This window comes from Coregonus clupeaformis, unplaced genomic scaffold, assembly GCF_020615455.1.
Source record: "Coregonus clupeaformis isolate EN_2021a unplaced genomic scaffold, ASM2061545v1 scaf0205, whole genome shotgun sequence".
NCBI lineage: Eukaryota > Metazoa > Chordata > Actinopteri > Salmoniformes > Salmonidae > Coregonus > Coregonus clupeaformis.
Window position 1 is genome coordinate 473,063 of NW_025533660.1, and position 19,358 is coordinate 492,420.

A 19,358-nucleotide genomic window follows, 5' to 3' on the forward strand; every position below is an offset into this window, starting at 1 on the left:
TACTTACACTTTCTACTTACACACTCTACTTACACTCTCTACTTACACTGTCTACTTACACTGTCTACTTACACTGTCTACTTACACTCTCTACTTACACTGTCTACTTACACTCTCTACTTACACTCTCTACTCTCTAATAATAATGTGTATTATTGTGCTCGAAGACCACAGTGATACAAACCAGGACCAGAGCTGTACAAAAACGGAATACCCATGTGAAACAAGCACAAGTGCAACATATTGCCCTCATTGATTCAATATGATATAATAATATCAATCGAAGAACTGCTCTATGACATAAAACTTCTTGTTGATACACTGGCACAGTAAGTGGCTATGTCACTATTACATGAACACCTTGAGTCTTCAACAAAACATTTCTCATCAGTACCAAGATATGTAGTATTTAGACCACTAGAGCTACAGGGAGAGACATTTAACACCATAGAGATGCAAATGTATTTCTGTTAACATAGATCCAAGGTCTCCTCCCATTTCAATAGTCTGATATAACTGCCCTCCACAGACCATCTCCCTCAGTCACGACGGCCACTCCCAGTCTCTTCCCTTGCTTCTAGAATCTTAGAACTCACCAACAATGACAGTTCTAGAATGTGTGTTCCTTCTGTCTCTCATCTCAGGTGAGTTAACTGGATGTATTTATGTCTAGTGTAGGAGAGAGGAGAGGAGCTGTGCTACTTGGCTGGAGGGTAACAATCATCTAAACTCTGTCTGTTTTTCAGCTGTTCAGGGGCAGTTACTCACCTCCTCTGAGCCAGTGGTGAAGAGACCTGGAGAGCCAGTGACCTTGTCCTGTAGTGTGTCTGGGCTTTCTCTAAGCTATCTACATTGGATATGTCAGAAACCAGGGAAAGGACTGGAGTGGATTGGACGCATTGACAGTGGCACTGGCACTATATTTGCCCAGTCTCTCCAGGGCCAGTTCATCATCACCAAAGACAGCTCCTTAAACCAGCTGTACTTAGAGGTGAAAAGCCTGAAGCCTGAAGACTCTGCTGTTTATTATTGTGCCAGAGACACAGTGACACAGGAGGCTGCAGGACCGTACAAAAACTGATCAACACTGATGAGAGGCAATGAGGCACGTCTGTTCTTTAAACACACACACACGTACACCACTCAACAGTAGTGGGAAACACACTGTCCACTGATGTTAATGTTATAAACATAAAACATCCACAGACATTATAAACAGTGAAAATCACACCATTATATTAACACAGAAGTCAAGTTTATGCAATTCAGACATCATGTCAGCTATTATGTTTTGAGCATCTTTAACAAACAAAAATATATTAATGTGATCAGCAAACAGAAATATACTCAAACTAAAAACAGTAATGGATCAATTATAGATCCTTGGGGAACTCCACAATAGATTCCCAAGAGGGGATAAACAGTAATAATACATATAATTCAATACTAATTGTATTGTCCCACATAGGGAAATGTGCTTGTTTCTGTGCTGTTCAACATTGTATAAAAGAAAAAACATATCTAGTCTGAACATCTCAAATGAAAAATCTGAATAGAAGAATAAAGGACAGGGAGGAGAGAATCAAGGAAGATCTCTCAGTCTCCATTTAAACCTCTAGAAGGAAGTCTAAGGTCTCCCCCTACTTCATCGCTTTATAGTCTGACACTCAGCTCTGGCCTTAGTCTAGGCAGCTTGGACTGACATTACAGCAAGCCCTGCACTAACCTGACTAGCACCGAACCAAGTTTAGTACTCTGTAATAAGTACGTGACAAAATTCTGTGTCCACTAGAATAAATGTACCATAATTTTCAGGGATTTTTCAGAAATCAACTGCTACAAAGACGTCGCTTATTATGTGAATGCACATTTTATAAGCGTCCTGGTGCAGCTCGGCCATAAAAAATAAACAAAAAAACTAATCAAAATGTGGGGATTCATTCACCTTGTTACAATGTACATTGAAATGTTATCCATTCTCTTGAATAGTAATGTTTTAGGGCATATAACCCAAAATTGTCAGTTTGATCTACGGGACCACCCATACGTAAAATGTATGCACACATGACTGGTACTTTGGATAAAAGTGTCTGTTAAATGGCAAATATTATATTATTGCATTTATATTATATTATATATTATATGTTCCTGTTCGCTACTGCCCTGTGAGGAGGAGTCAATGCAAAACTCTGAGCTCTTCCATCACTACTTATCTCACTGCAGAGTGGAGGAGAGGAACTGAAGCTCTGACTAGACTGAGGAACAGAGACACACCATAACTACTAATGGTTAATCATGACATTTAATATTGTGGTTCTACTGATGACAATAGGCTTGACAGGTGAGCACTTTTAGATCGTTTTTATTTGTAACCGAATGCTTGCTGAGGTTTTGAGTCCAGGTAGTATCTCTAATAGTATTGTTTTTTCTCCACAGGTGTTCAGGGTCAGACATTGACTGAGTCTGGACCAGTGGTTAAAAAGCCTGGAGAATCCCACAAACTTATGTGTGCATATTCTGGGTTTGGTGGAAATATTGGTGCAGCTTGGATCAGACAGTCTCCTGGAAAAGAACTGGAGTGGGTTTCCTATATTAGCAGTGGTAGTACTATCTACTACTCCCAGTCTATTCAGGGTCGGTTCACCATCTCCAGAGACAATAACAAGCAGCAGGTGTATCTCCAGATGAACAGTCTGAAGACTGAAGACTCTGCTGTTTATTATTGTGCCAAAGACACAGTGACACAGGAGGGCTGCAGCGCTGTACAAAAACTGATCAAGCACTTCTCTCACTGTGAGAGTCTGTGATTCTGATCTCCAGTCACTGTTAACATAAATCCCAAGGCCCCACCAACACTAGGAGAGTAGACACATCATACTCTTAATTATAACCATAATATACATGATAATTTGAAAAACATAAAATATATAGGACATCCTGTCAAGATAACTGTATGAGTATCCTCATGAAACTTTAACCGAAAACCTTACAGCCATTCAAAGTGAGTTGACAATGGCAAATAACCCCAAACAGGATCCATACTATATGCAGTCATTCAGTCAAATTCATTATCAATCTCTAGAAGCTAAAACCATTTAAGACTATTTGGTCATGTCTTTCAATTTAGCGACTTAATTCATTTATTTGAATGGAACTATAAGTCAAATTAGTACAATATGTATTACAGAACCATGAAGGTTAATAATGTTAAAGTATAGCTAAAACAAGTTTAGATGGAACACGTATAGATGGAACAAGTTGAGATGGAACAAGTTGAGATGGAACAAGTATAGATGGAACAAGTATAAATGGAACAAGTTGAGATGGAACAAGTTGAGATGGAACAAGTTTATTGTATTAATCCCAATAGATTCTGTAATCCTGTGCTGTTCTGAAAAACAATGCTGCCAATAACAACCCTCAAAGTACATCTCCATCTCAGTCTTTGTTTAAGCCTCTAGAGGGCAGTCTATGCAAAGTCTCCCTCCCCTTCAACCCTATATAATCAGACACTCAGCTCTGGCCTTCTCATTATAGGCAGCTTGGACTGATATTACAGCGAGTCCTGCACTAAATATCACTGAACAATGGAACTGAGGATTGTCTGGAGTTTAGTTGTCATGGTGATGTCCATACAGAGTAAGTAAAGCATTACATGGTGACTGAAGAATGTCTGAGTATCATGGTTAAACTCTAAATGTACATTTACATTTTAGTCATTTAGCAGGCGCTCTTATCCAGAGCGACTTACAGTTAGTGAAGACATATTTTTTTTATACTGGCCCCCCGTGGGAATCGAACCCACAACCCTGGTGTTGCAAGCGCCATGCTCTATCAACTTAGCTACATCCCTGCCGGCCATTCCCTCCCTACCCTGGACGACGCTGTGCCAATTGTGCGCCGCCCATGAGTCTCCCGGTCGCGGCCGGCGGCGACAGAGCCTGGATTCGAACCAGGATCTCTAGTGGCACAGTTAGCACTGCGATGCAGTGCCTTAGACCACTGCGCCACTCAGGAGTAAAATACCTTATTTACACAAGTATTCAGACCCTTTGCTATGAGACTCTAAATTGAGCTCAGTTGCATACTGTTTCCATTGATCCTCCTTGAGATGTTTCTACATGTGATGGGTGATTTGAAAGAGTCAGGCGCAGGAGGGTAAATCACAGAATACAGAGTTTATTCCGGAATACAGAGTTACGCAGGATAGCGTCAAACAGTCCAGTGCGCAAAACAGGCGCACTGGAACAAAACAGGCACACAGGGAAAATATACCCCGGCAATACAATTTACACGGAGTTCAACCGAGCTACTCTCTCCTCACATTAAACAATCACCCACAAGGACAAGGGGGCAGAGGGAACACTTATGCACGTACTAATGAGGGGATATGAACCAGGTGTGTGTAATAGACAAGACAAAACAAATGGAATGATGAGATGTGATGCGGCAGTGGCTTGAAGGCCGGTGACGACAAACGCCGAAGCCTGCCCGAACAATGAGAGGAGGCAGCTTCGGAGGAAGTCGTGACACTACAACTTTATTGGAGTCCACCTGTGGTAAATTCAATTGATTGGACATGATTTGGAAAGACACACACCTGTCTATATAAGGTCCCACAGTTGACAGTGCATGTCAGAGCAAAAAACAAGCCATGAGGTTGAATAAATTGTCCGTAGAGTTCCGAGACATGATTGTGTCGAGGCACAGATCTTGGGAAGGGTACAGAAATATTTCTGCAGCATTGAAGGTCACCAAGAACACAGTGTCCTCCATTGAAGACCACCAAGACTCTTCCTAGAGCTGGCCGACCAGCCAAACTGAGCCTTGGTCAGGGAGGTGACCAAGAACCCGATGGTCACTCTGACAGAGCTCCAGTGTTTCTCTGTGGAGAATGGAGAACCTTCCAGAAGGACAACCATCTCTGCATCACTCCAATCAGGCCTTTATGGTAGAGTGGCCAGACGGAAGCCACTCTGCAGTAAAAGGCACATGACAGCCCGCCTGGAGTTTGCCAAAAGGCACCTAAAGACTCTCAGACAATGAGAAACAAAATTCTCTGATCTGATGAAACCAAGATTGAACTCTTTGGCCCGATTGAACATCTCTAGAATGACCCAAAATAAGCTGTGCAGCGATACTCCCCATCCAACCTGACACAGCTTGAGAGGATCTGCAGAGAAGAGTGGGAGAAACTCCCCAAATACAGGTGTGCCAAGCTTGTAGCTTCATACCCAAGAAGACTGGAGGCTTTAATTTCTGCCAAAGGTGGTTCAATAAAGTCCTGAGTAAAGGGTCTGAATACTTTTGTAAATGTGATATTTCTAAAAACCTGTTTTTGCTTTGTCATTATGAGGTATTGTCTGTAGATTGATGAGGATAAAAACCAATTTAATCCAGTTTAGAAAAAGGCTGTAACTTAACAAAATGTGGAAAAAGTAAAGGGGTCTGAATGCACTGTATATATAGTCCTCTGTAGCTCAGTTGCTAGAGCATGGAGTTTGCAACGCCAGGATAGTGGGTTTGATTCCCAGGACTACCCATATGTAAAATGTATGCACTCATGACTCTAAGTCGCTTTTGAAAAAAGCATCTGCTAAATGGCATATGTTATTTTTATATTACAGTGATAAGCTGAAAAACAAGTTCATTATCTCCAGAGACCCTTCCAACAACACAGTAACTTTAACAGGACAGAGTCTGCAGACTGAAGACACAGCTATGTATTATTGTGCTTGAAGACCACAGTGATACAAACCAGGACAGGAGTACAAAAACGGAATACCCATGTGAATCAAGCACAAGTGCAACATATGGCCCTCATTGATTCAATATAATATAAAAATATCAATCGAAGAACTGCTCTGTAAAATAAAACGTCTTATTGATACACTGTTACTATAACATGTACAACTTAATTCTTCACCAAAACATTACACAACAGTGCCAAGATATGTAGTATTTAGACCAAAAACATGACGGGGAGAGACATTTAACACCATAGAGATGCAAATGTATTTCTGTGGTCATAGACTCAAGATCTCCCATTTCATTAGAGTCTGATATACTGTAGTTGCCCTCCACATATCCCCTCAGTCACGACAACCACTCCCAGTCTGTGTGTCTCCTCAGGGTGTGACCAAGAACCCGATGGTCACTCTGACAGAGCTCTTGTTCCTCTGTGGAGATGGGAGAACCTTCCAGAAGGACAACCATCTCTGCAACACTCCACCAATCAGGCCTTTATTGTAGAGTGGCCAGACGGAAGCTACTCCTCAGTAAAATACACATTACAGCCCGCTTGGAGTTTGCCAAAAGGCACCTAAAGACTCTAAGGCCATGAGAAGCAAGATTCTCTGGTCTGATGAAACCAAGATTGAACTCTTTGGCCTGAATGCCAAGTATCATGGCTGGAGGAAACCTGGCACCATCCCTACGGTGAAGCATGGTGGTGGCAGCATCATGCTGTGGGGATGTTCTTCAGCGGCAGGGACTGGGAGGCCAGTCAGGATCGAGGCAAAGTTGAACGGAGCAAAGTTCAGAGAGTTCCTTGATGGAAACCTGCTCCAGAGCACTCAAGACCTCAGACTGGGGTGAAGGTTCACCTTCCAACAGGACAACGACCCTAAGCACACAGCCAAGACAACGCAGGAGTGGCTTCGGGACAAGTCTCTGAATGTCCTTGAGTGGCCCAGCCAGAGCCCGGATTTGAACCCAATCGAACATCTCTGGAGAGACCTTAAAATAGCTGTGCAGCAACGCTCCCCATCCAACCTGACAGAGCTTGAGAGGATTTGCAGAGAAGAATCTGAGAAACTCCCCAAATACAGGTGTGCCAAGCTTGTAGAGGCATACCCAAGAATACTGGAGGCTGTAATCGCTGCCAAAGGTGCTTCAACAAAGTACTGAGTAAATGGTCTGAATACTTACGTAAATGAGCTAAAAAAAAAAAAATTGTGGGGGAAAACATTTCTACAAACCTGTTTTTCCTTCGTCATTATGGGGCATTGTGTGTAGATTGAGGAGGGATTAAAAAACGAAATCAATTCAAGAATAAGGCTGTAATGTAACAAAATGTGGAAAAAGTAAAGGGGTCTGAATACTTTCCGAAGTCATTTTTATGCACTTCATTAGCTATTATATTTTGAGCATCTTTATCTGAAAGATTTATGCAAAGTCTTATGTAACAACAATGTTGCTATTGTAATAATCACAAAGTTACCACACATGTATAATAACTTGATGTCAAGTGTTACTGTATTACCTTATGTCTCACTCATTATGAAAATATATTTGTTAGTCATCTTGAAGCTGCAAAAGTGGTCTACTCTAATGTTGAGGTGATTCCATGTCCCTCATGCAGTGGTGTAAAGTACTTAAGTAAAAATACACTGCTCAAAAAAATAAAGGGAACACTTAAACAACACAATGTAACTCCAAGTCAATCACACTTCTGTGAAATCAAACTGTCCACTTAAGAAGCAGCACTGATTGACAATAAATGTCACATGCTGTTGTGCAAATGGAATAGACAACAGGTGGGAATTATAGGCAATTAGCAAGACACCCCCAACAAAGGACTGGTTTTGCAGGTGGTGACCACAGACCACTTCTCAGTTCCTATGCTTCCTGGCTGATGTTTTGGTCACTTTTGAATGCTGGCGGTGCTTTCACTCTAGTGGTAGCATGAGACGGAGTCTACAACCCACACAAGTGGCTCAGGTAGTGCAGCTCATCCAGGATGGCACATCAATGCGAGCTGTGGCAAGAAGGTTTGCTGTGTCTGTCAGCGTAGTGTCCAGAGCATGGAGGCGCTACCAGGAGACAGGCCAGTACATCAGGAGACGTGGAGGAGGCCGTAGGAGGGCAACAACCCAGCAGCAGGACTGCTACCTCCGCCTTTGTGCAAGGAGGAGCAGGAGGAGCACTGCCAGAGCCCTGCAAAATGACCTCCAGCAGGCCACAAATGTGCATGTGTCTGCTCAAACGGTCAGAAACAGACTCCAGGTGGGGGTTGTGCTTACAGCCCAACACCGTGCAGGACGTTTGGCATTTGCCAGAGAACACCAAGATTGGCAAATTCGCCACTGGCGCCCTGTGCTCTTCACAGATGAAAGCAGGTTCACACTGAGCACGTGACAGACGTGACAGAGTCTGGAGACGCCGTGGAGAACGTTCTGCTGCCTGCAACATCCTCCAGCATGACCGGTTTGGCGGTGGGTCAGTCATGGTGTGGGGGTGGCATTTCTTTGGGGGGCCGCACAGCCCTCCATGTGCTCGCCAGAGGTAGCCTGACTGCCATTAGGTACCGAGATGAGATCCTCAGACCCCCTTGTGAGACCATATGCTGGTGCGGTTAGCCCTGGGTTCCTCCTAATGCAAGACAATGCTAGACCTCATGTGGCTGGAGTGTGTCAGCAGTTCCTGCAAGAGGAAGGCGTTGATGCTATGGACTGGCCCGCCCGTTCCCCAGACCTGAATCCAATTGAGCACATCTGGGACATCATGTCTCGCTCCATCCACCAACGTCACGTTGCACCACATACTGTCCAGGAGTTGCAAAAGTCCAGGTCTGGGAGGAGATCCCTCAGGAGACCATCCGCCACCTCATCAGGAGCATGCCCAGGCGTTGTAGGGAGGTCATACAGGCACGTGGAGGCCACACACACTACTGAGCCTCATTTAGACTTGTTTTAAGGACATTACATCAAAGTTGGATCAGCCTGTAGTGTGGTTTTCCACTTTAATTTTGAGGGTGACTCCAAATCCAGACCTCCATGGGTTGATAAATTTGATTTCCATTGATAATTTTTTTGTGATTTTGTTGTCAGCACATTCAACTATGTAAAGAAAAAAGTATTTTATAAGATTATTTCATTCATTCAGATGTAGGATGTGTTATTTTAGTGTTCCCTTAATTTTTTTGAGCAGTGTACTTTTAAAGTACTACTTAAGTAGTTTTGTGGGGTATCTGTACTTTACTTTACTATTTATATTTTTGACAACTTTTACTTTTACTCCACTACATTTCTAAAGAAAATAATGTACTTTTTACTCCATACATTTTCCCTGACACCCAAAAGTACTCGTTACATTTTGAATGATTAGCAGGACAGAAATAATAAAAATGCACCCGCCTATGACAGCCTTCTGCATCTGCCGTGGAAGGTGGCCGAGCTAAAGTGGTGTTTGTCAGACCATGAGACATGGTCTGCAGTGTCCAAACGGTTTGGCCTACTAACTAATATGATCACTGACCCCCACAAGCCCCACAGGACTCGTCTGAAGGTAACCGGTACCGTCGATGTGCCAACTGTTTGGAATGTTACCCCACTGTGGAAGGGGGAGATTCACATGAACACGATGCTGTTCTCCGTTTTGCTCTATGACCCCCAGAAGTGTCACGTGACTTGTCTGAAGGTCACCGGTACCAGTTAAAAAAATAAATGGAAGTATGAAGGTAGTTTTGTGCCTACACAAAAAAAGGGGTTAAATATGTGTCCAAAAATATATCTATTTCCTGAGCTTTCTTATATCTCCTAGATATAGGACAGACACTTCAAAACCTTATTCCTTATGATTTTTTTTACTGTCTTTTTTGCAATTCATGAATGTTTTATTCAATGTGTTTCTATACATTTACATTTTAGTCATTTAGCAGACGCTCTTATCCAGAGCGACTTACAGTTAGTGAATACATATTTTTATTTTTTATTTTTTTTATGCTGGCCCCCCATGGGAATCGAACCCACAACACTGGCGTTGCAAACGCCATGCTCTATCAACTGAGCTACATCCCTGCCGGCCATTCACTCCCCTACCCTGGGCCAATTGTCCCAGAACAACAGCAAAGGACCTTGTGAAGATGCTGGAGGAAACAGGTACAAAAGTATCTATATCCACAGTAAAACGAGTCCTATATCGACATAACCTGAAAGGCCGCTCAGCAAGGAAGAAGCCACTGCTCCAAAGCCGCCATAAAAAAGCCAGACTACGGTTTGCAACTGCACTTGGGGACAAAGATCGTACTTTTTGGAGAAAGTCCTCTGGTCTGATGAAACAAAAATATAACTGTTTAGCCATAATGACCATCGTTATGTTTGGAGGAAAAAGAGGGTGGCTTGCAAGCCGAAGAACACCATCCCAACCGTGAAGCACGGGGGTGGCAGCATCATGCTGTGGGGGTGCTTGCTGGAGGAGGGACTGGTGCACTTCACAAAATAGATGGCATCATGAGAAAGGAAAATTATATGGATATATTGATGCAACATCTCAAGACATCAGTCAGGAAGTTAAAGCTTGGTCGCAAAAGGGTCTTCCAAATGGACAATGACCCAAAGCATACTTCCAAAGTTGTGGGAAAATGGCTTAAAGATAACAAAGTCAAGATATTGGAGTGGCCATCACAAAGCCCTGACCTCAATCCTATAGGAAATGTGTGGGCAGAACTGAAAAAGCGTGTGCGAGCAAGGAGGCCTACAAACCTGACTCAGTTACACCAGCTCTGTCAGGAGGAATGGGCCAAAATTCACCCAACTTTATGTGGGAAGCTTGTGGAAGGCTACCCGAAATGTTTGACCCAAGTTAAACAATTTAAATGCTACCAAATACTAATTGAGTGTATGTAAACTTCTGACCCACTGGGAATGTGATGAAAGAAATAAAAGCTGAAATAAATCATTCTCTCTACTATTATTCTGACATTTCACATTCTTAAAATAAAGTGGTGATCCTAACTGACCTAAGACATGGAATTTTTACTAGGATTAAAATGACAGGAATTGTGAAAAACTGAGTTTAAATGTATTTGGCTAATGTGTATGTAAACTTCCGACTTCAACTGTAGGTTCCCAAGAGGGGATAAGCAGTATTTATGTTATTTTATTAGGATCCCCATTAAGTGTTGCGAAAGCAATAGCTACTCTTCCTGGGGTCCACACAAAACATGAAACATGACATAGTACAGAACATTAATAAACAATGTGAGAGTTCAGTGACCAGACGGAGGAAGACAACACGACAGTACCCTCCTCAGGGTGACAGGTACTAGTGTAAAGCCAATTAGCACACAGCTGGGCCCACTAATTGCTTGGTGTCTTCCTCTATATAGGTGTGCCAGGAGAGGAGCTGAGGGAGGATTGGGAGGATTGGGAGTAGAGACGGGGACCTGTGAGGACATCGTATTGACCTACCTCAGAGAAAGCTTCTTCGTCTGGGGCACCTAGTCTCTCTGTTAACCAAGGCAGATTATAGATAGAGAGAAACACTCCTCCTGTAACTATTATATGTAGACGATAGTCTAAAGACAGGAGTAGACATTTGTTTTTTTGCTTTCCCTTTTTGGGCCACGGCCTTTTGGTCAACGGCTTAGTTTATGTTTATTTGTTTTGTTACGCTGCGTTGGACATTACCCTGTATTGGAATTATTTTGTTGGGTGAAAGAAAACCTGTTCAGTAACAATACAAAAGAAAAGGAACCACAACCACTGCCTCTGGTCTGTTCATTTCATGCCTCCCGCTTGTGTTAGGGTGCTTCGGACAAGCAGATCCGTTCACAACAAGAACAGCTCAAGAACAGAACTACTAACATTTTTAAAAAGGCACACATAGCCTACATATCAGTACATACACACAATATCTAGGTCAAATAGGGGAGAGGTGTTGTGCCGGCAGGAGTTGCTTTATCTGTTTTTTCAAACCAGGTTTGCTTTTCATTTGAGCAATATGAGATGGAAGGGAGTTCCATGCAATAATGGCTCAATATAATACTGTATGCATTCTTGAATTTGTTCTGGATTTGGGGACTAAGAGATAAATCCAATTCAATACTAACGGAAATATTCTTCTTTTGTGCTGTTCAGCAATGCATAAAATACAAAACATATCCAGTCTGAACATCTCATATGAAACATCTGATAATAACAGGGAGAAGAATGATGGACAGGGTGGAGTACTAAGGCATAGAGCAGACAATCTCTCCCTCTCAGTCTGTATTTAAACCTCTAGAGGGCGGTCTATGCAAAAGTCTCCCTCCCATTCATCCCTATATAATCAGACACTCAATTCTGGCCTTCTCATTATAATCAGCTTGGACTCATATTACAGCGAGTTCTGTACTAACTAATACTGAACAATGAGGACTGTCTGGAGTTTAGTACTCATGTTGGTGTCTGTAAAAGTAAGTGACAATATTATGTGTCTGACTCCAACACCGCATCCACATCAGCGTTGTGACAGAATCACACACCATACTATGGAGTCAGCAGGAGCAGCGGCGGCGACCGAGTGGCTGGAGGATCGTGTCAGCTGTCAGGACGCCAGGAGACAGCAACTCGGCTCCGCCATGCAAGAGGTGATGAACACCCTGCGCCGATGGGAGAGGGGAGGCGTGCCCACACCTCCTCCTACCTTACCACCACCATCGGCCAGCCCCACCGTACCAGCTCCGGAGTCCAGTGGGATTCGGCTCTCGCTCCCGAGGGCGTATGATGGCACCGCAGCCGGGTGTCAGGGGTTCCTCCTTCAGGTGGAACTCTACCTGGCCACCATACACCCGGCGCCCTCGGGATACGAGAGCGTTTCCGCCCTCATCTCCTGTCTCTCCGGCAAGGCGTTGGAGTGGGCCAACGCCGAATGGAGGGGAATAGACGCCGCCACCATCAGCTACGCGGAGTTCTCCCGCCGCTTCAGGGCTGTTTTCGATCACCCTCCTGAGGGTAAAGCGGCGGGGAGCGTCTGTTCCACCTCCGACAGGGGGAAGAGGAGCGCACAGGAGTTCGCCCTGGACTTCCGGACTCTAGCGGCGGATGCGGGGTGGAATGAGAGGGCCCTCATCGACCACCATCGGTGTAGCCTCGCGTGAGGACATTCGACGAGAGCTGGCCTGCAGGGACACCAATCTATCCTTCGACCAGTTGGTGGACATGTCAATCCGTCTGGATACCCTGCTGGCCACCCGCGGACGTCCCGAGTTCGGGCCGTCCATTCCATCCCCCAGCACCTCCGAGCCGAGCCCTATGGAGCTTGGGGTGCTGGCGCTAGAGAGAGGAGGAAAGAGAGCCCGAGGGGGGCCGTCCCCTGCACCAACTGTGGCCGTGGAGGACACACTGCGGATAGGTGCTGGGATCCGTTGGGATCTGGGTTGATTAGGGAGGTCACAGCGCCACCAAAGATGAAGACGCAGAGGGGTCATGAGGAGATCATTCAGTTGTACCTGATCGGCTTCCTTGGTTAATCGCCCATGACCCCAACATTTCGTGGCAACAGAGGGCTCTCAAGGAGTGGTCTGACCAGTGTGTTGGGCGATGTTTAGGTGTTTCCGTTGGTGCGACCACGGTGGAGAGTCCGAACCAAGTGCCGCAATGCACATTTCCCCCTGAGTATGAGGATTTGGCACTCGTGTTCAGCAAGACTAGGGCGACGCGATTGCCACCTCATAGACAGGGAGATTGTGCGATAAACCTCCAGGCAGGTGCGGCACTCCCGCGGAGCCATGTGTATCCTCTGTCTCAAGAGGAGACGGCGGCTATGGAGACATACATAGCCGAGTCCCTGAGACAAGGATACATACGGTCCTCCACTTCCCCTGCGTCCTCGAGTTTCTTTTTTGTGAAGAAAAAGGATGGAGGGTTGCGCCCGTGTATTGATTACCGTAGTCTCAATCAGATCACTGTTAAATACAGTTATCCTCTTCCTCTGATTGCGAGTATGACTGAATCATTACGCGGAGCGCGTTTCTTCACAAAACTGGATCTCAGGAGCGCCTACAACTTGGTGCGCATTAGGGAGGGAGATGAATGGAAGACAGCATTTAGTACCACCTCTGGTCATTATGAGTATCTCGTAATGCCATACGGGTTAATGAATGCTCCTTCAGTCTTCCAATCATTTGTGGACGAGATCTTCCGGGACCTGCATGGGCAGGGTGTGGTAGTGTACATTGACGACATCCTAGTGTACTCTTCTACCCGAGCCGAGCATGTAGCCCTGGTTCGCCGAGTGTTGGGTAGGCTGTTGGAGCATGACTTGTATGTCAAGGCAGAGAAATGTCTGTTTTTCCAGAAGTCCATCTCCTTCTTGGGTCATCGGTTGTCGGCGTCAGGGGTGAAGATGGAGATTGACCGTGTGTCAGCAGTGCGTAACTGGCAAACCCCAACCACTGTTAAAGAGGTGCAGCAGTTTTGTGGTTTTGCCAATTACTACCGGAGGTTTATCCGGGGTTTTGGACAGGTAGCAGCTCCCATCACTTCCCTGCTGAAGGGGGGCCCGGTGCGTTTGCAGTGGTCGGCTGAAGCGGACAGGGCGTTTGGTAAACTGAAGGACCTGTTCACTTCGGCTCCAGTGCTGGCGCACCCGGACCCCGCTTTAGCGTTCCAGGTAGAGGTGGACGCGTCAGAGGCCGGTATTGGGGCAGTACTGTCGCAACGCTCTGGCACGCCTCCTAAGCTCCGTCCCTGCACTTTTTATTCTAAGAAGCTCAGCCCGGCGGAACGTAATTATGACGTAGGGGACAGGGAGCTGTTAGCCGTGGTGTGGAGGCATTGGCTTGAGGGGGCTCAACACCCCTTTTCTCATTCTGACTGACCATCGTAACCTGGAGTACATCCGGGCAGCTAGGAGATTGAACCCTCGTCAGGCTAGGTGGAACATGTTTCTGACCCGGTTCGTGTTTAAGATAACTTACATCCCAGGGTCCCAGATTGGTAAGGCAGACGCCCTGTCCCGGCGGTATGACACAGAGGAGAGGTCCATTGAGCCCACTCCCATACTGCCGGAGTCTTGTCTGGTGGCACCGGTGGTATGGGAGGTCGATGCGGAAATTGAGCGGACGTACGTGCCGCTCGAGGTCCTTGATCGTCTCATTTATTGGGCTCATACGTCACCCTCCTCTGGACATCCAGGTATTGGCCGGACAGTGCACTGCCTTAGTGTTAAGTACTGGTGGCCAACATTGGCTAGGGACGTGAGGGTTTATGTCTCCTCCTGCTCGGTGTGCGCTCAGTGTAAGGCGCCTAGACACCTGCCCAGGGGGAAGTTACAACCCCTGCCCGTTCCACAACGGCCGTGGTCTCACCTCTCGGTGGACTTTGTCACGGACCTTCCCCCTCTCAGGGGAATACCACTATTATGGTCGTTGTGGATCGGTTCTCTAAGGCCTGTCGTCTCATCCCAATGCCGGGTCTCCCTACTGCCCTACAGACCGCTGAGGCTTTGTTTACCCACGTCTTCCGGCACTACGGGGTTCCCGAGGATATAGTGTCTGATCGGGGTCCCCAATTCACCTCTTGAGTCTGGAGGGCGTTCATGGAACGCTTGGGGGTCTCGGTTAGCCTTACCTCGGGTTTCCACTCTGAGAGTAATGGGCAGGTGGAGAGAGTGAACCAGGATGTGGGTAGGTTTCTGAGATCATATTGCCAGGGCCGGCAGGAGGAGTGGTCGGGGTATATCCCCTGGGCAGAGATGGCTCAGAACTCTCTTTGCCACTCCTCTACTAACCTGACCCCTTTCCAGTGTGTGTAAGGGTATCAGCCGGTTCTGGCACCATGGCATCAGAGCCAGATCGAGGCTCCTGCGGTGGATGAGTGGTTTCGGCGCTCGGAGAAGACGTGGAACGCTGCACACGTACATCTGCAGCGGGCCATCCGTAGGCAGAAGGCGAGCGCCGATCTCCACCGCAGTGAGGGTCCAGTATACGCACCTGGAGATCGAGTCTGGCTCTCAACTCGAAACCTGCCCCTTCGCCTGCCCTGCCGGAAGCTTTGTCGGCGGTTTGTGGGGCCATTTAAAGTCCTGAGGAGATTGAACAAGGTTTGTTACAAGTTACAACTGCCTAATGACTATCACATTAACCCCTCGTTCCATGTGTCTCTCCTCAGGCCGGTGGTAGCTGGTCCACTCCAGGACAGTGAGATAAGAGAGACTCCTCCGCCCCCACTGGACATCGACGGGGCTCCGGCGTACTCTGTCCGGTCCATCGTGGATTCGAGACGTCGGATGGGGGGTCTACAATATCTCGTGGAGTGGGAGGGGTACGGTCCGGAGGAACGGTGCTGGGTGCCTAGGAGGGACATTTTAGATCCATCCCTCCTGACTGAGTTCCACCGTAGTCATCCCACGCGCCCTGCTCCACGTCCTCCTGGCCGTCCCCGAGGCCGGGGTCAGCGCAAGGCTGGAGACGCGCGTCAAGGGGGGGGTAGTGTCACGAATTCCGCCGAGACTGCTCCTCCTCCTTGCTCGGGCAGGCTTCGGCTGTCACTGTTGATGTGGGTGCGTTGAGAGGAGTCAGACGCAGGACGCATAAGCTAAGTCAAACAAGACTTTACTAAATGTACAACCAGTACAAAATAAAGTACCTCTAACGAGGAGGCAAAACGACAACGCAACACAGTGCGTTACAATAAAATTTCCAGAGTACTGCACAGGATACCACCAACAGACAGGAAATAAAATAACACACAACTAACGAAAACAACCACAGGAAACTTATAAGGCACATAATCAAGACCAAACGGACAAAGGTGTAACAGACAGACCAAACCAAACGAACATCGAAACACTCAACGGTGGCAGCTAGTACTCCGGGGACGACGAACGCCGAAGCCTGCCCGAACAAGGAGGAGGAGCAGCCTCGGCAGATTCCGTGACAGTACCCCCCCTTGACGCGCGGCTGCCGACCCCGGCCTCGAGGACGGCCAGGAGGACGCGGACCCGGGCGCGTGGGATGACCACGGTGGAACTCAGTCAGGAGGGATGGATCTAGGATGTCCCTCCTAGGCACCCAGCACCGTTCCTCCGGGCCGTACCCCTCCCACTCCACGAGATACTGGAGACCTCTCATCCGGCGTCTCGAGTCCAAGATGGTCCGGACCCTGTACGCCGGAGCCCCCTCGATGTCCAATGGGGAGGAGGGGTCTCTCCTATCTCATCTTCTTGTAGTGGACCAGCTACCACCGGCCTGAGAAGAGACACATGGAACGAGGGGTTAATATTCTTATAATCAATAGGCAGTTGTAACCTGTAACACACCTCGTTTAATCTTCTCAGGACTTTAAAAGGCCCCACAAACCGCCGACCCAGCTTCCGGCAGGGCAGGCGGAGGGGCAGGTTTCGAGTCGAGAGCCAGACTCGATCTCCCGGTGCGTATACCGGTCCCTCACTGCGGTGGCGATCGGCGCTCGCCTTCTGTCGACGGATGGCCCGCTGCAAATGGACATGTGCAGCGTCCCACGTCTCCTCCGAGCGCCGAATCCACTCATCTTCGCAGGAGCCTCGATCTGGCTCTCGTGCCATGGTGCCAGAACCGGCTGATACCCTAAAACACACTGGAAAGGTGTTAGATTGGTGGAGGAGTGGCGGAGAGAGTTCTGTGCCATCTCTGCCCAGGGGATATACCTTGACCACTCCTCCGGCCGGCCCTGGCAATAGGACCTCAGAAACCTACCCACATCCTGGTTGACTCGTTCTACCTGCCCATTGCTCTCTGGGTGGTAACCCGAGGTAAGGCTCACCGAGACCCCCAAGCGTTCCATGAAAGCCCCCCAGACTCTGGAGGTGAACTGGGGACCTCGGTCAGACACTATATCCTCGGGAACCCCATAGTGCCGGAAAACGTGGGTAAATAGGGCCTCAGCGGTCTGTAGGGCAGTAGGGAGACCCGGCATTGGGAGGAGACGACAGGCCTTGGAAAACCGATCCACAACGACCAAAATGGTGGTATTCCCCTGGGAGGGGGGAAGGTCGGTCACAAAATCCACCGAGAGGTGGGACCATGGTCGTTGTGGAACGGACAGGGGATGTAACTTTCCCCTGGGCAGGTGTCTAGGCGCCTTACACTGGGCGCACACCGAGCAGGAGGAGACATAAACTCTCACATCCCTAGCTAACGTTGGCCACCAGTATTTCACGCTAAGGCAGTGCACTGTCCGGCCAATACCTGGATGTCCAGAGGAGGGTGATGTATGAGCCCAATAAATAAGTCGGTCACGAACCTCGAGCGGAACGTACGTCCGCCCCACAGGACACTCGGGGGGAGTAGGGTTGGCACGTAACGCCCTCTCGATCTCCGTATCGACCTCCCACACTACCGGAGCCACCAGACAAGACTCCGGCAGTATGGGAGTAGGCTCAATGGATGTACGGATTTTTCGTTATTTAGCCCTCCGAAAAGGCTCACCAGGAAGCACACAATGTCATGACTCAAGTTTTGTCCTTAATTTTATTTTAAATCATATGACCACAGGTCATAAACCTGAATTACAACAAACAAATAATGACAATACATTATTCAAATATATAATGTAAATATTATTCAAATAATATAATATAATAATAATGTAAATAATGAAAATCAAATAAGCCTACAACACCATCAAAAATGTGGCTAATCAGGCTTAAAACAGCATTGACTACATCACCCAGAATGCCTAGCGCCAGAGGAGCATGCGCACAGCGACTCCGCCGTTGCCACGGATGCTGCCACAGGACACAGAACCCATGCCACCACATGCACAAACGCAACACAACGCGGGCGCTCCACCATGGATCACCGAACCAAACCACCATCGCCACCAGAAACCAGCAGAGTGCTCTGAACAATCAGCACAACGCAAATGGCTGATAATGATAGCCTAATGGTATACAGCATCTGGGTCGCTGAGCTACCACACCCAGCGAGCCACAAGTTACTCTCGGCCAACTAACACCGACACAGTGAGGTAAACGTTCAGTGCTCAAACATATAAGTGACTTAAACATTAATACTAGACTGTGAGTAGTTCGCAGTTACATACCAACAGACTGTGTGCTCCTGATGATTGTCTGTCGTGAAATGATTACCAGGTGCCATAATTTAAGTCTCTAGTGAAGCTGCGCATGCGCACATAACGTAACATATCCGAGCATCTAAGAAACTTAAAGAAATCACTCATTCCCCATTTAATTGAACACATCAGACCCATTTGCTTCTCTTTTATCTATTTATATATATATATATTATTATTTTTTCTTTTTTCTTTTCCTGAGTGAGCTAGAAGTCTCAACAATGGACCTCTCCTCTGTGTCATACCGCCGGGACAGGGCGTCTGCCTTACCGTTCTGGGACCCTGGGATGTACGTGATCTTAAAAACAAACCGGGTTAGGAACATGTTCCACCTAGCCTGACGAGGGTTTAGTCTCCTAGCTGCCCGGATGTACTCCAGGTTACGGTGGTCAGTCAGAAAGCCAATGCCTCCACACCTTTAGGGCCTGAACCACGGCTAACAACTCCCTGTCCCCTACGTCATAATTACGCTCCGCCGGGCTGAGCTTCTTGGAATAGAACGCACAGGGGCGGAGTTTAGGTGGCGTGCCGGACCGTTGC

General features: G+C 47.2%; 1 gene segment (V, D, J or C); it reads left to right on the top strand.

The window, feature by feature from the left end:
• The first annotated feature begins 601 nt into the window (after positions 1 to 601).
• Positions 602 to 1,081, top strand: LOC123480975. The segment is given in 2 exon segments: positions 602 to 644; positions 747 to 1,081. Coding segments are annotated over 2 exon segments (378 nt in total).
• The last annotated feature ends 18,277 nt before the right edge of the window (positions 1,082 to 19,358 follow it).